Source organism: Oncorhynchus masou, chromosome 15 (genome assembly GCF_036934945.1).
Source record: "Oncorhynchus masou masou isolate Uvic2021 chromosome 15, UVic_Omas_1.1, whole genome shotgun sequence".
NCBI classification, from domain to species: domain Eukaryota; kingdom Metazoa; phylum Chordata; class Actinopteri; order Salmoniformes; family Salmonidae; genus Oncorhynchus; species Oncorhynchus masou.
The window spans coordinates 75,081,672-75,097,235 of NC_088226.1; the positions used below are offsets into that span (position 1 = coordinate 75,081,672).

Here is a 15,564-nt window from a genome sequence, read left to right on the forward strand (position 1 = left end):
TATCGGGCTATATCGAATCTTCCATTCCTCTCAATTTTTTTAGAAAAGGCTTAGAAAAGGCTGTTGCGCAGCAACTCACTGCCTTCCTGAGGACAAACAATGTATACGAAATGCTTCAGTCTGGTTTTAGACCCCATCATAGCACTGAGACTGCACTTGTGAAGGTGGTAAATTATCTTTTAATGGCATCGGACCGAGGCTCTGCATCTGTCCTCGTGCTCCTAGACCTTAGTGCTGCTTTTGATACCATCGATCACCACATTCTTTTGGAGAGATTGGAAACCCAAATTGGTCTACACGGACAAGTTCTGGCCTGGTTTAGATCTTATCTGTCGGAAAGATATCAGTTTGTCTCTGTGAATGGTTTGTCCTCTGACAAATCAACTGTAAATTTCGGTGTTCCTCAAGGTTCTGTTTTAGGACCACTATTGTTTTCACTATATATTTTACCTCTTGGGGATGCCATTCGAAAACATAATGTTAACTTTCACTGTTATGCGGATGACACACAGCTGTACATTTCAATGAAACAAGGTGAAGCCCCAAAATTGCCCTCCCTGGAAGTGAGGTGTGTTTCAGACATAAGGAAGAGGTTGGCTGCAAACTTTCTACTTTTAAACTCGGACAAAACAGAGATGCTTGTTCTAGGTCCCAAGAAACAAAGCGATCTTCTGTTGAATCTGACAATTAATCTTAATGGTTGTACAGTCGTCTCAAATAAAACTGTGAAGGACCTCGGCGTTACTCTGGACCCTGATCTCTCTTTTGAAGAACATATCAAGACCATTTCAAGTACAGCTTTTTACATCCACCGTTCCACCGTGCTAAAATCTTGACTAGAACCAAAATATTTGATCATATTACTCCAGTGCTAGCCTCCCTACACTGGCTTCCTGTCAAGGCAAGGGCTGATTTCAAGGTTTTACTGCTAACCTACAAAGCATTACATGGGCTTGCTCCTACCTATCTCTCTGATTTGGTCCTGTCGTACATACCTACACGTACGCTACGGTCACAAGACGCAGGCCTCCTAATTGTCCCTAGAATTTCTAAGCAAACAGCCGGAGGCAGGGCTTTCTTGTTTAGAGCTCCATTTTTATGGAACGGTCTGCCTACCCATGTCAGAGACGCAAACTCGGTCTCAACCTTTAAGTCTTTACTGAAGACTCATCTCTTCAGTGGGTCATATGATTGAGTGTAGTCTGGCCCAGGAGTGGGAAGGTGAACGGAAAGTCTCTGGAGCAACGAACCGCCCTTGCTGTCTCTGCCTGGCCGGTTCCCCTCTTTCCACTAGGATTCTCTGCCTCTAACCCTATTACAGGGGCTGAGTCCCTGGCTTCCTGGGGCTCTCTCATACCGTCCCTGGGAGGGGTGCGTCACCTGAGTGGGTTGAGTCACTGATGTGATCATCCTGTCTGGGTTGGCGCACCCCCTTGGGTTGTGCCGTGGCGGAGATCTTTGTGGGCTATACTCAGCCTCGTCTCAGGATGGTAAGTTGGTGGTTGAAGATATCCCTCTAGTGGTGTGGGGGCTGTGCTTTGGCAAAGTGGGTGGGGTTATATCCTTCCTGTTTGGCCCTGTCCGGGGGTGTCCTCGGATGGGGCCACAGTGTCTCCTGACCCCTCCTGTCTCAGCCTCCAGTATTTATGCTGCAGTAGTTTATGTGTCGGGGGGCTAGGGTCAGTTTGTTATATCTGGAGTACTTCTCCTGTCCTATTCGGTGTCCTGTGTGAATCTCTAATTCTCTCCTTCTCTCTCTCTTTCTCTCTCTCGGAGGACCTGAGCCTTAGGACCATGCCTCAGGACTACCTGACATGATGACTCCTTGCTGTCCCCAGTCCACCTGGCCGTGCTGCTCCTCCAGTTTCAACAGTTCTGCCTTATTATTATTGGACCATGCTGGTCATTTATGAACATTTGAACATCTTGGCCATGTTCTGTTATAATCTCCACCCGGCACAGCCAGAAGAGGACTGGCCACCCTACATAGCCTGGTTCCTCTCTAGGTTTCTTCCTAGGTTTTGGCCTTTCTAGGGAGTTGTTCCTAGCCACCGTGCTTCAACACCTGTATTGCTTGCTGTATGGGGTTTTAGGCTGGGTTTCTGTACAGCACTTTGAGATATCAGCTGATGTACGAAAGGCTATATAAATACATTTGATTTGATTTGTTGTACCGTACCTTGGAGCGGAGGACATGTGGCTAAAAGGCATATCATATCGAACCTTGGAGCGGAGGACATGTGGCTATAAGGTATATGATATCGTACCTTGGAGCGGAGGACGTGGCTATAAGTATATGATATCGTACCTTGGAGCGGAGGACATGTGGCTATAAGGTATATGATATCGTACCTTGGAGCGGAGGACGTGGCTATAAGGTATATGACATCGTAACTTGGAGCGGAGGACATGTGGCTATAAGGTATATGATATCGTACCTTGGAGCGGAGGACGTGGCTATAAGGTATATGACATCGTACCTTGGAGCGGAGGACATGTGGCTATAAGGTATATGATATCGTACCTTGGAGCGGAGGACATGTGGCTATAAGTATATGATATCGTACCTTGGAGCGGAGGACATGTGGCTATAAGGTATATGACATCGTACCTTGGAGCGGAGGACGTGGCTATAAGGTATATGACATCGTAACTTGGAGCGGAGGACATGTGGCTATAAGTATATGATATCGTACCTTGGAGCGGAGGACATGTGGCTATAAGTATATGATATCATACCTTGGAGCGGAGGACATGTGGCTATAAGTATATGATATCGTACCTTGGAGCGGAGGACATGTGGCTATAAGTATATGATATCGTACCTTGGAGCGGAGGACATGTGGCTATAAGTATATGATATCGTACCTTGGAGCGGAGGACATGGCTAAGGTATATGATATCGTACCTTGGAGCGGAGGACATGTGGCTATAAGTATATGATATCGTACCTTGGAGCGGAGGACATGTGGCTATAAGGTATATGATATCGTACCTTGGAGCGGAGGACGTGGCTATAAGGTATATGACATCGTAACTTGGAGCGGAGGACATGTGGCTATAAGGTATATGATATCGTAACTGAGCGGAGGACATGTGGCTATAAGTATATGATATCGTACCTTAGAGCGGTGGACATGTGGCTATAAGTATATGACATCGTACCTTGGAGTGGAGGACGTGGCTATAAGGTATATGACATCGTACCTTGGAGCGGAGGACATGTGGCTATAAGGTATATGATATCGTACCTTGGAGCGGAGGACATGTGGCTATAAGTATATGATATCGTACCTTGGAGCGGAGGACATGTGGCTATAAGTATATGATATCGTACCTTGGAGCGGAGGACATGTAGCTATAAGTATATGATATCGTACCTTGGAGCGGAGGACATGTAGCTATAAGTATATGATATCGTACCTTGGAGCGGAGGACATGTAGCTATAAGTATATGATATCGTACCTTGGAGCGGAGGACATGTGGCTATAAGTATATGATATCGTACCTTGGAGCGGAGGACATGTGGCTATAAGGTATATGATATCGTACCTTGGAGCGGAGGACATGTGGCTATAAGTATATGATATCGTACCTTGGAGCAGAGGACATGTGGCTATAAGTATATGATATCGTACCTTGGAGCGGAGGACGTGGCTATAAGGTATATGACATCGTACCTTGGAGCGGAGGACATGTGGCTATGAGTATATGATATCGTACCTTGGAGCGGAGGACATGTGGCTATAAGTATATGATATCATACCTTGGAGCGGAGGACATGTGGCTATAAGGTATATGACATCGTACCTTGGAGCGGAGGACATGTGGCTATAAGTATATGATATCGTACCTTGGAACGGTGGACATGTGGCACCCCGCTCCTCATAAGGGCTTTGAGTTCGGGGCTGTGCACCATGTCTCTGTTCATAGTAGAGGAGAGATAGTTCTCCCACTTCACCCCCACTGACACCTCAGGGTCTGTTAGGGAGAGGGAGCACAGGTCCAGAGCCCTCACCTGGGGAGAGGAGGAAGATGATGATGAGTAAAAGGAGAGGGAGGGAGAGGAGGGGGAGAGGAGGAGCAAGCTGATGAGTAAAAGGAGAGGGAGGGAGAGGAGGGGGAGCACAGGTCCCGAGCCCTCACCTGGGGAGAGGAGGAAGATGATGATGAGTAAAAGGAGAGGGAGGGAGAGGAGGGGGAGAGGAGGAGGAAGATGATGAGTAAAAGGAGAGGGATGGAGAGGAGGGGGAGCACAGGTCCAGAGCCCTCACCTGGGGAGAGGAGGAAGATGATGATGAGTAAAAGGAGAGGGAGGGGGAGAGAGGGACAGGAAGGGAGAGAGACATGGAGTGAGAGGGAGAGAGAGAGGCAGGGAGAGGGAGAGAGAGAGGGTCAGGGAGGGAGAGAGAGAGGGTCAGGGAGGGAGAGAGAGAGGGTCAGGGAGGGAGAGAGAGAGGGTCAGGGAGGGAAAGAGACATGGAGTGAGAGGGAAAGGTAGGGAGGTAGTCAAGGGCAGAGAGTGAACCAAGGACTATATATATTCCTAGTTCTACATTTTTAGGGATAGGGAGGGCAGGTAGTCATGGATAGGGAGTGCAAGGAGACAGGGAAAGGGAGTGCAAGGAGACAGGGAAAGGGAGTGCATGGAGACATGGATAGGGAGGGCAGGGAGACAGGGAAAGGGAGTGCAGGGAGACATGGATAGGGAGTGCAGGGAGACATGGATAGGGAGGGCAGGGAGACATGGAAAGGGAGGGCAGGGAGACAGGGATAGGGTGTGCAGGGAGACAGGGAAAGGGAGTGCAGGGAGACAGGGAAAGGGAGGGCAGGGAGACATGGATAGGGAGTGCAGGGAGACATGGATAGGGAGTGCAGGGAGACATGGATAGGGAGTGCAGGGAGACATGGATAGGGAGGGCAGGGAGACATGGATAGGGAGGGCAGGGAGACATGGATAGGGAGGGCAGGGAGACATGGATAGGGAGGGCAGGGATCGGGAGTGCAGGGAGACAGGGATCGGGAGTGCAGGGAGACAGGGATCGGGAGTGCAGGGAGACAGGGATAAGGAGTGCAGGGAGACAGGGATAAGGAGTACAGGGAGACATGGATAGGGAGTGCAGGGAGACAGGGATAGGGAGTGCAGGGAGACAGGGATAGGGAGTGCAGGGAGACAGGGATAGGGTGTGCAGGGAGACAGGGATAAGGAGTACAGGGAGACATGGATAGGGAGTGCAGGGAGACAGGTATAGGGAGTGCAGGGAGACAGGGATAGGGAGTGCAGGGAGACAGGGATAGGGAGTGCAGGGAGACAGGGATAGGGAGTGCAGGGAGACAGGGATAGGGAGTGCAGGGAGACAGGGATAGGGAGTGCAGGGAGACAGGGATAGGGAGTGCAGGGAGACAGGGATAGGGAGTGCAGGGAGACAGGGATAGGGAGTGCAGGGAGACAGGGATAGGGAGGGCAGGGAGACATGGATAGGGAGGGCAGGGAGACAGGGATAGGGAGTGCAGGGAGACAGGGATAGGGAGGGCAGGGAGACATGGATAGGGAGGGCAGGTCCAGAGCTCTCACCTTGGCTACCAGCTTCTCCTCTTCATCATCCTCCTCTGGAACTGTTTTGAAGCCAAACACATCGTACTCACTGGTTGGATGGAGAGGGGAAATCATTGATTGAAATAAACTCACACAAGAGAGCAGCACAGCGTCGTCAGCCGAACAACAATCACAAAAGGTTAAGTACCTCTTGCTCAGGGGCACAACAGCAGTGAAGAGGGTCAGTGGAAAGGCACTTTTAATATCCTCATACATTAACACAGTAGCATATATTGAATAGAGCAATATACTAATAAACAAGTCTTTAACCTTGGATGCTGAAGTAATGGAGGTGCAGAACAATCCCTATCAAAGGATGGTTTAAGCCGGTTTGAACCCAAACAAGTACCAGTTTATAACATTCCTTTCGATTATTTTTTCAACCTCTGAAATGTACTTTTCTTTTACATTTAGCTCAACATTAAATTAGTTCACCAATCAGTGTGTGTGTCTGTGAATTGGTCAAGCTATTTAAATGCATTAGACAAAACAGAGTGTATGGCTACGTAGGTAGGCTACAGTAAGTCATCTTGTAACATTGTTGGTAGGCTACAGTAAGTCATCTTGTAACATCGTTGGTAGGCTACAGTAAGTCATCTTGTAACATCGTTGGCAGGCTACAGTAAGTCATCTTGTAACATCGTTGGCAGGCTACAGTAAGTCATCTTGTAACATCGTTGGCAGGCTACAGTAAGACATCTAGTAACATCGTTGGTAGGCTACAGTAAGTCATCTTGTAACATCGTTGGCAGGCTACAGTAAGTCATCTTGTAACATCGTTGGCAGGCTACAGTAAGTCATCTTGTAACATCGTTGGCAGGCTACAGTAAGTCATCTTGAAACATCGTTGGTTGACTACAGTAAGTCATCTTGTAACATCGTTGGCAGGCTACAGTAAGTCATCTTGTAACATCGTTGGTTGACTACAGTAAGTCATCTTGTAACATCGTTGGCAGGCTACAGTAAGTCATCTTGTAACATCGTTGGCAGGCTACAGTAAGTCATCTAGTAACATCGTTGGTTGACTACAGTAAGTCATCTTGTAACATCGTTGGCAGGCTACAGTAAGTCATCTTGTAACATATTGTAACATCTTATAACATCGTTGGCAGGCTACAGTAAGTCATCTTGTAACATCGTTGGCAGGCTACAGTAAGTCATCTTGTAACATCGTTGGCAGGCTACAGTAAGTCATCTTGTAACATCGTTGGCAGGCTACAGAAAGTCATCTTGTAACATCGTTGGCAGGCTACAGTAAGTCATCTTGTAACATCGTTGGCAGGCTACAGTAAGTCATCTTGTAACATCGTTGGTAGGCTACAGAAAGTCATCTTGTAACATCGTTGGCAGGCTACAGTAAGTCATCTTGTAACATCGTTGGCAGGCTACAGTAAGTCATCTTGTAACATCGTTGGTAGGCTACAGTAAGTCATCTTGTAACATCGTTGGCAGGCTACAGTAAGTCATCTCGTAACATCGTTGGTAGACTACAGTAAGTCATCTTGTAACATAGTTGGTAGACTACAGTAAGTCATCTTCCGAGTGACAGAGGGCTTTGCAAAGGAACTTTGTTGACATTTTTGTGGGACAGGAAAAACAACGCCCAGAACATAAAATAACGTTATTAACCAGTTCCCATACTTTTAAAATATTGGTTCTGTTTACGGAACAGTATAGATCAGGTGCTATCCACCTGTAGAGCGTGTGTGTGCGTTTACCTGACAGGGTGTGGCTTAAAGACGGCGTGTCCCGTAGGGTCAGTGTTGTTCAGTGCATCCTCCAACAGTCGAGAGATGACCTCGCTGGCAGGACTCTGTTCTGAAGAGGAACACACTGGGTTCTTCAGGTCCTGAAGCAGCACCAGGTACTTACTCTCAACCTGACACACCTTAGCCTCCAACGCCACATACTGGAACCCAGACAGACGCACACAGAGAGGAGAAAGAAAGGAGGAGAGGAGAAGAGAGGAGAGGAGGAGAGAGAGATAAACGTAGTGAGCAATGTTGACAGGGCATGAGGGCAGCACCTAAGGTTAGAGCTGCACTGAATTCTTCCTGGTTGTACACCCACACACCAACCAATTAAAACCATCCACACACCAACCAATTAAAACCATCCACACACCAACCAATTAAAACCAACCTCAGCACCAAACCAGTAGTCCTGTACCCTAGTAGTACACACCAACAGCACCAAACCAGCAGTCCTGCACCCCAGTAGTACACATAAACAGCACCAGACCGGTAGTCCTGCAGCCCAGTAGTACACACCAACAGCACCAAACCAGTAGTACACACCAACAGCACCAAACCAGTAGTACACACCAACAGCACCAAACCAGTAGTACACACCAACAGCACCAAACCAGTAGTACACACCAACAGCACCAAACCAGTAGTACACACCAACAGCACCAAACCTGTAGTACACACCAACAGCACCAAACCAGTAGTACACACCAACAGCACCAAACCAGTAGTACATACCAACAGCACCAAACCAGTAGTACACACCAACAGCGCCAAACCAGTAGTACACACCAACAGCACCAAACCAGTAGTACACACCAACAGCACCAAACCAGTAGTCCTGCAGCCCAGTAGTACACACCAACAGCACCAAACCAGTAGTACACACCAACAGCACCAAACCAGTTGTACACACCAACAGCACCAAACCAGTAGTCCTGCGCCCCAGTAGTACACACCAACAGCACCAAACCAGTAGTACACACCAACAGCACCAAACCAGTAGTCCTGCAGCCCAGTAGTACACACCAACAGCACCAAACCAGTAGTCCTGCAGCCCAGTAGTACACACCAACAGCACCAAACCAGTAGTCCTGCAGCCCAGTAGTACACACCAACAGCACCAAACCAGTAGTACACACCAACAGCACCAAACCAGTAGTACACACCAACAGCACCAAACCAGTAGTCCTGCAGCCCAGTAGTACACACCAACAGCACCAAACCAGTAGTACACACCAACAGCACCAAACCAGTAGTACACACCAACAGCACCAAACCAGTAGTACACACCAACAGCACCAAACCAGCAGTCCTGCAGCCCAGTAGTACCTTAACCTCCAGAGATCTCTCCCTGGCCTCAGCGTTCCTCAGTAGAATAGTCAGCTCCAAGATCTCCTTATTCAGGAACTTGTTCTGGGATTTATAGCCCTGAACACTGTCCTGAAATGGAAAAACCATTTTATAAGCATCATAAAAACTGTCATAACATGAGAGATAGGATATTAGCTGTGTTCAGTTGAGTTATTACTGTGTGGTTCTTTACATTTAAACAAGATCCCCCCCCCAGAGTTATTACTGTGTGGTTCTGACCCCCCCCCGAGTTATTACTGTGTGGTTCTGACCCCCCGACCCCCCCCCAGAGTTATTACTGTGTGGATCTGAGCCCCCCCAGAGTTATTACTGTGTGGTTCTGACCCCCCCCCCAGAGTTATTACTGTGTGGTTCTGACCCCCCCAGAGTTATTACTGTGTGGATCTGACCCAACCCTCCCCCCAGAGTTATTACTGTGTGGTTCTGACCCCACCCCCAGAGTTATTACTGTGTGGATCTGACCACCCCCCCCTCCCCCAGAGTTATTACTGTGTGGATCTGACCCAACCCTCCCCACAGAGTTATTACTGTGTGGATCTGACCCAACCCTCCCCCCAGAGTTATTACTGTGTGGTTCTGACCCCACCCCCAGAGTTATTACTGTGTGGATCTGACCACCCCCCCTCCCCCAGAGTTATTACTGTGTGGTTCTGACCCCGCCCAGAGTTATTACTGTGTGGTTCTGACCCAACCCCCCCACAATAATTATTAATGTGGTTCTGACCCACCCCCCCCAGCCCAGTTTGTACCTTAAGATTGTTTATCTCCTGTTGCTGGCTGGCGGGGGGTGGAGCTGAGCTGCAGTCCTGCAGCAGGGGGGTGGTCCCGTCTGCTCCCTGGGGGGGTGTCTGGGACAGTTTAATGATGACCTCGTCTTTGGCCTGGATGGTCTCCATCAGCATGCTCAGCTGCTCATTGATCTCCCCAACCTAGAAGGTAACCACAATATTAACCCTAACCCCACCTAGAGGATAACCACAATATTAACCCTAACCCCACCTAGAGGATAACCCCAATATTAACCCTAACCTAGAGGATAACCCCAATATTAACCCTAACCTAGAGGATAACCCCAATATTAACCCTAACCTAGAGGATAACCCCAATATTAACCCTAACCTAGAGGATAACCACAATATTAACCCTAACCTAGAGGATAACCCCAATATTAACCCTAACCTAGAGAACAACCAAAATATTAACCCTAACCCCACCGAGAGGATAACCATAATATTGACCCTAACCTAGAGGATGTCAACAATATTAACCCTAACCTAGAGCAATATTAACCCTAACCTAGAGGATGTAAACAATATTAACCCTAACCTAGAGCAATATTAACCCTAACCTAGAGGATGTCAACAATATTAACCCTAACCTAGAGCAATATTAACCCTAACCTAGAGGATGTAAACAATATTAACCCTAACCTAGAGCAATATTAACCCTAACCTAGAGGATGTCAACAATATTAACCCTAACCTAGAGCAATATTAACCCTAACCTAGAGGATGTAAACAATATTAACCCTAACCTAGAGGATAACCACAATATTAACCCTAACCTAGAGCAATATTAACCCTAACCTAGAGGATGTAAACAATATTAACCCTAACCTAGAGGATAACCACAATATTAACCCTAACCTAGAGGATAACCACAATATTAACCCTAACCTAGGGGATAACCCCAATATTAACCCTAACCTAGAGGATAACCACAATATTAACCCTAACCTAGAGGATAACCACAATATTAACCCTAACCTAGAGGATAACCACAATATTAACCCTAACCTAGAGGATAACCACAATATTAACCCTAACCTAGAGGATGTCAACAATATTAACCCTAACAGAGGATGTCAACAATATTAACCCTAACCTAGAAGGTAACCACAATATTAACCCTAACCTAGAGGATGTCAACAATATTAACCCTAACCTAGAGGATAACCACAATATTAACCCTAACCTAGAAGGTAACCACAATATTAACCCTAACCTAGAGGATGACCACAATATTAACCCTAACCTAGGGGATAACCCCAATATTAACCCTAACCTAGATAATAACCACAATATTAACCCTAACCCCATTAGAGGATAACCCCAATATTAACCCTAACCTAGAAGGTAACCACAATATTAACCCTAACCTAGAGGATAACCACAATATTAACCCTAACCTAGAGGATGACCACAATATTAACCCTAACCTAGAAGGTAACCACAATATTAACACTAACCTAGAGGATAACCACAATATTAACCCTAACCTAGAAGGTAACCACAATATTAACCCTAACCTAGAGGATGTCAACAATATTAACCCTAACCTAGAGGATAACCACAATATTAACCCTAACCTAGAAGGTAACCACAATATTAACCCTAACCTAGAGGATGACCACAATATTAACCCTAACCTAGGGGATAACCCCAATATTAACCCTAACCTAGATAATAACCACAATATTAACCCTAACCCCATTAGAGGATAACCCCAATATTAACCCTAACCTAGAAGGTAACCACAATATTAACCCTAACCTAGAGGATAACCACAATATTAACCCTAACCTAGAGGATGACCACAATATTAACCCTAACCTAGAAGGTAACCACAATATTAACCCTAACCTAGAGGATAACCACAATATTAACCCTAACCTAGAAGGTAACCACAATATTAACCCTAACCTAGAAGGTAACCCCAATATTAACCCCAACCTAGAAGGTAACCACAATATTAACCCTAACCCCACCTAGAGGATAACCACAATATTAACCCTAACCCCACCTAGAGGATAACCCCAATATTAACCCTAACCTAGAGGATAACCCCAATATTAACCCTAACCTAGAGGATAACCCCAATATTAACCCTAACCTAGAGGATAACCCCAATATTAACCCTAACCTAGAGGATAACCACAATATTAACCCTAACCTAGAGGATAACCCCAATATTAACCCTAACCTAGAGAACAACCAAAATATTAACCCTAACCCCACCGAGAGGATAACCATAATATTGACCCTAACCTAGAGGATGTCAACAATATTAACCCTAACCTAGAGCAATATTAACCCTAACCTAGAGGATGTAAACAATATTAACCCTAACCTAGAGCAATATTAACCCTAACCTAGAGGATGTCAACAATATTAACCCTAACCTAGAGCAATATTAACCCTAACCTAGAGGATGTAAACAATATTAACCCTAACCTAGAGCAATATTAACCCTAACCTAGAGGATGTCAACAATATTAACCCTAACCTAGAGCAATATTAACCCTAACCTAGAGGATGTAAACAATATTAACCCTAACCTAGAGGATAACCACAATATTAACCCTAACCTAGAGCAATATTAACCCTAACCTAGAGGATGTAAACAATATTAACCCTAACCTAGAGGATAACCACAATATTAACCCTAACCTAGAGGATAACCACAATATTAACCCTAACCTAGGGGATAACCCCAATATTAACCCTAACCTAGAGGATAACCACAATATTAACCCTAACCTAGAGGATAACCACAATATTAACCCTAACCTAGAGGATAACCACAATATTAACCCTAACCTAGAGGATAACCACAATATTAACCCTAACCTAGAGGATGTCAACAATATTAACCCTAACAGAGGATGTCAACAATATTAACCCTAACCTAGAAGGTAACCACAATATTAACCCTAACCTAGAGGATGTCAACAATATTAACCCTAACCTAGAGGATAACCACAATATTAACCCTAACCTAGAAGGTAACCACAATATTAACCCTAACCTAGAGGATGACCACAATATTAACCCTAACCTAGGGGATAACCCCAATATTAACCCTAACCTAGATAATAACCACAATATTAACCCTAACCCCATTAGAGGATAACCCCAATATTAACCCTAACCTAGAAGGTAACCACAATATTAACCCTAACCTAGAGGATAACCACAATATTAACCCTAACCTAGAGGATGACCACAATATTAACCCTAACCTAGAAGGTAACCACAATATTAACACTAACCTAGAGGATAACCACAATATTAACCCTAACCTAGAAGGTAACCACAATATTAACCCTAACCTAGAGGATGTCAACAATATTAACCCTAACCTAGAGGATAACCACAATATTAACCCTAACCTAGAAGGTAACCACAATATTAACCCTAACCTAGAGGATGACCACAATATTAACCCTAACCTAGGGGATAACCCCAATATTAACCCTAACCTAGATAATAACCACAATATTAACCCTAACCCCATTAGAGGATAACCCCAATATTAACCCTAACCTAGAAGGTAACCACAATATTAACCCTAACCTAGAGGATAACCACAATATTAACCCTAACCTAGAGGATGACCACAATATTAACCCTAACCTAGAAGGTAACCACAATATTAACCCTAACCTAGAGGATAACCACAATATTAACCCTAACCTAGAAGGTAACCACAATATTAACCCTAACCTAGAAGGTAACCCCAATATTAACCCTAACCTAGAAGGTAACCCCAATATTAACCCTAACCTAGAGGATAACCCCAATATTAACCCTAACCTAGAGGATAACCCCAATATTAACCCTAACCTAGAGGATAACCCCAATATTAACACTAACCTAGAGGATAACCCCAATATTAACCCTAACCTAGAGGATGTCAACAATATTAACCCTAACCTAAAGGATAACCCCAATATTAACCCTAACCTAGAGGATAGCCCCAATATTAACCCTAACCTAGAGGATAACCCCAATATTAACCCTAACCTAGAGGATAACCCCAATATTAACCCTAACCTAGAGGATAGCCCCAATATTAACCCTAACCTAAAGGATAACCACAATATTAACCCTAACCTAGAGGATAACCCCAATATTAACCCTAACCTAGAGGATAACCCCAATATTAACCCTAACCTAGAGGATAGCCCCAATATTAACCCTAACCTAGAGGATAGCCCCAATATTAACCCTAACCTAGAGGATAGCCCCAATATTAACCCTAACCTAGAGGATGTCAACAATATTAACCCTACCCTAAAGGATAACCACAATATTAACCCTAACCTAGAGGATAACCCCAATATTAACCCTAACCTAGAGGATAGCCCCAATATTAACCCTAACCTAAAGGATAACCACAATATTAACTCTAACCTAGAGGATAACCCCAATATTAACCCTAACCTAAAGGATAACCCCAATATTAACCCTAACCTAGAGGATAACCCCAATATTAACCCTAACCTAGAGGATAACCCCAATATTAACCCTAACCTAGAAGGTAACCCCAATATTAACCCTAACCTAGAGCAATATTAACCCTAACCTAGAGGATAACCCCAATATTAACCCTAACCTAGAGGATAACCCCAATATTAACCCTAACCTAGAGGATAACCCCAATATTAACCCTAACCTAGAGGATAACCCCAATATTAACCCTAACCTAGAGGATAGCCCCAATATTAACCCTAACCTAGAGGATAACCCCAATATTAACCCTAACCTAGAGGATAACCCCAATATTAACCCTAACCTAGAGGATAAACCCAATATTAACCCTAACCTAGAGGATAACCCCAATATTAACCCTAACCTAGAGGATAACCCCAATATTAACCCTAACCTAGAGGATAGCCCCAATATTAACCCTAACCTAGAGGATAGCCCCAATATTAACCCTAACCTAGAGGATAGCCCCAATATTAACCCTAACCTAGAGGATAGCCCCAATATTAACCCTAACCTAGAGGATGTCAACAATATTAACCCTACCCTAAAGGATAACCACAATATTAACCCTAACCTAGAGGATAACCCCAATATTAACCCTAACCTAGAGGATAGCCCCAATATTAACCCTAACCTAAAGGATAACCACAATATTAACTCTAACCTAGAGGATAACCCCAATATTAACCCTAACCTAAAGGATAACCCCAATATTAACCCTAACCTAGAGGATAACCCCAATATTAACCCTAACCTAGAGGATAACCCCAATATTAACCCTAACCTAGAGGATAACCCCAATATTAACCCTAACCTAGAGGATAACCCCAATATTAACCCTAACCTAGAGGATAACCCCAATATTAACCCTAACCTAGAAGGTAACCCCAATATTAACCCTAACCTAGAGCAATATTAACCCTAACCTAGAGGATAACCCCAATATTAACCCTAACCTAGAGGATAACCCCAATATTAACCCTAACCTAGAGGATAACCCCAATATTAACCCTAACCTAGAAGGTAACCCCAATATTAACCCTAACCTAGAGGATAACCCCAATATTAACCCTAACCTAGAGGATAGCCCCAATATTAACCCTAACCTAGAAGGTAACCCCAATATTAACCCTAACCTAGAGGATAACCCCAATATTAACCCTAACCTAGAAGGTAACCCCAATATTAACCCTAACCTAGAGGATAACCCCAATATTAACCCTAACCTAGAGGATAGCCCCAATATTAACCCTAACCTAGAAGGTAACCCCAATATTAACCCTAACCTAGAAGGTAACCCCAATATTAACCCTAACCTAGAGGATAACCCCAATATTAACCCTAACCTAGAGGATAACCCCAATATTAACCCTAACCTAGAGGATAACCCCAATATTAACCCTAACCTAGAAGGTAACCCCAATATTAACCCTAAACTAGAAGGTAACCCCAATATTAACCCTAACCTAGAGGATAACCCCAATATTAACCCTAACCTAGAGGATAGCCCCAATATTAACCCTAACCTAGAGGATAACCCCAATATTAACCCTAACCTAGAAGGTAACCCCA

At 44.8% G+C, this 15,564-nt stretch overlaps 1 protein-coding gene across 1 annotated transcript in view; it reads right to left on the reverse strand.

Annotated features, from left to right (window-relative positions):
• The window catches only part of tbc1d2b (TBC1 domain family, member 2B), a 153,879-nt gene that overhangs the window by 17,895 nt on the left and 120,420 nt on the right, over positions 1–15,564 (reverse strand). Inside the window, exons 7-11 of the mRNA XM_064990241.1 lie at positions 9,469–9,648; positions 8,678–8,788; positions 7,316–7,506; positions 5,577–5,646; positions 3,855–4,019 (exon numbers count right to left, since the gene is read on the reverse strand). Coding sequence (XP_064846313.1) covers positions 3,855–4,019; positions 5,577–5,646; positions 7,316–7,506; positions 8,678–8,788; positions 9,469–9,648 — 717 coding nt within the window. The remainder of the gene's footprint in view (positions 1–3,854; positions 4,020–5,576; positions 5,647–7,315; positions 7,507–8,677; positions 8,789–9,468; positions 9,649–15,564) is intronic.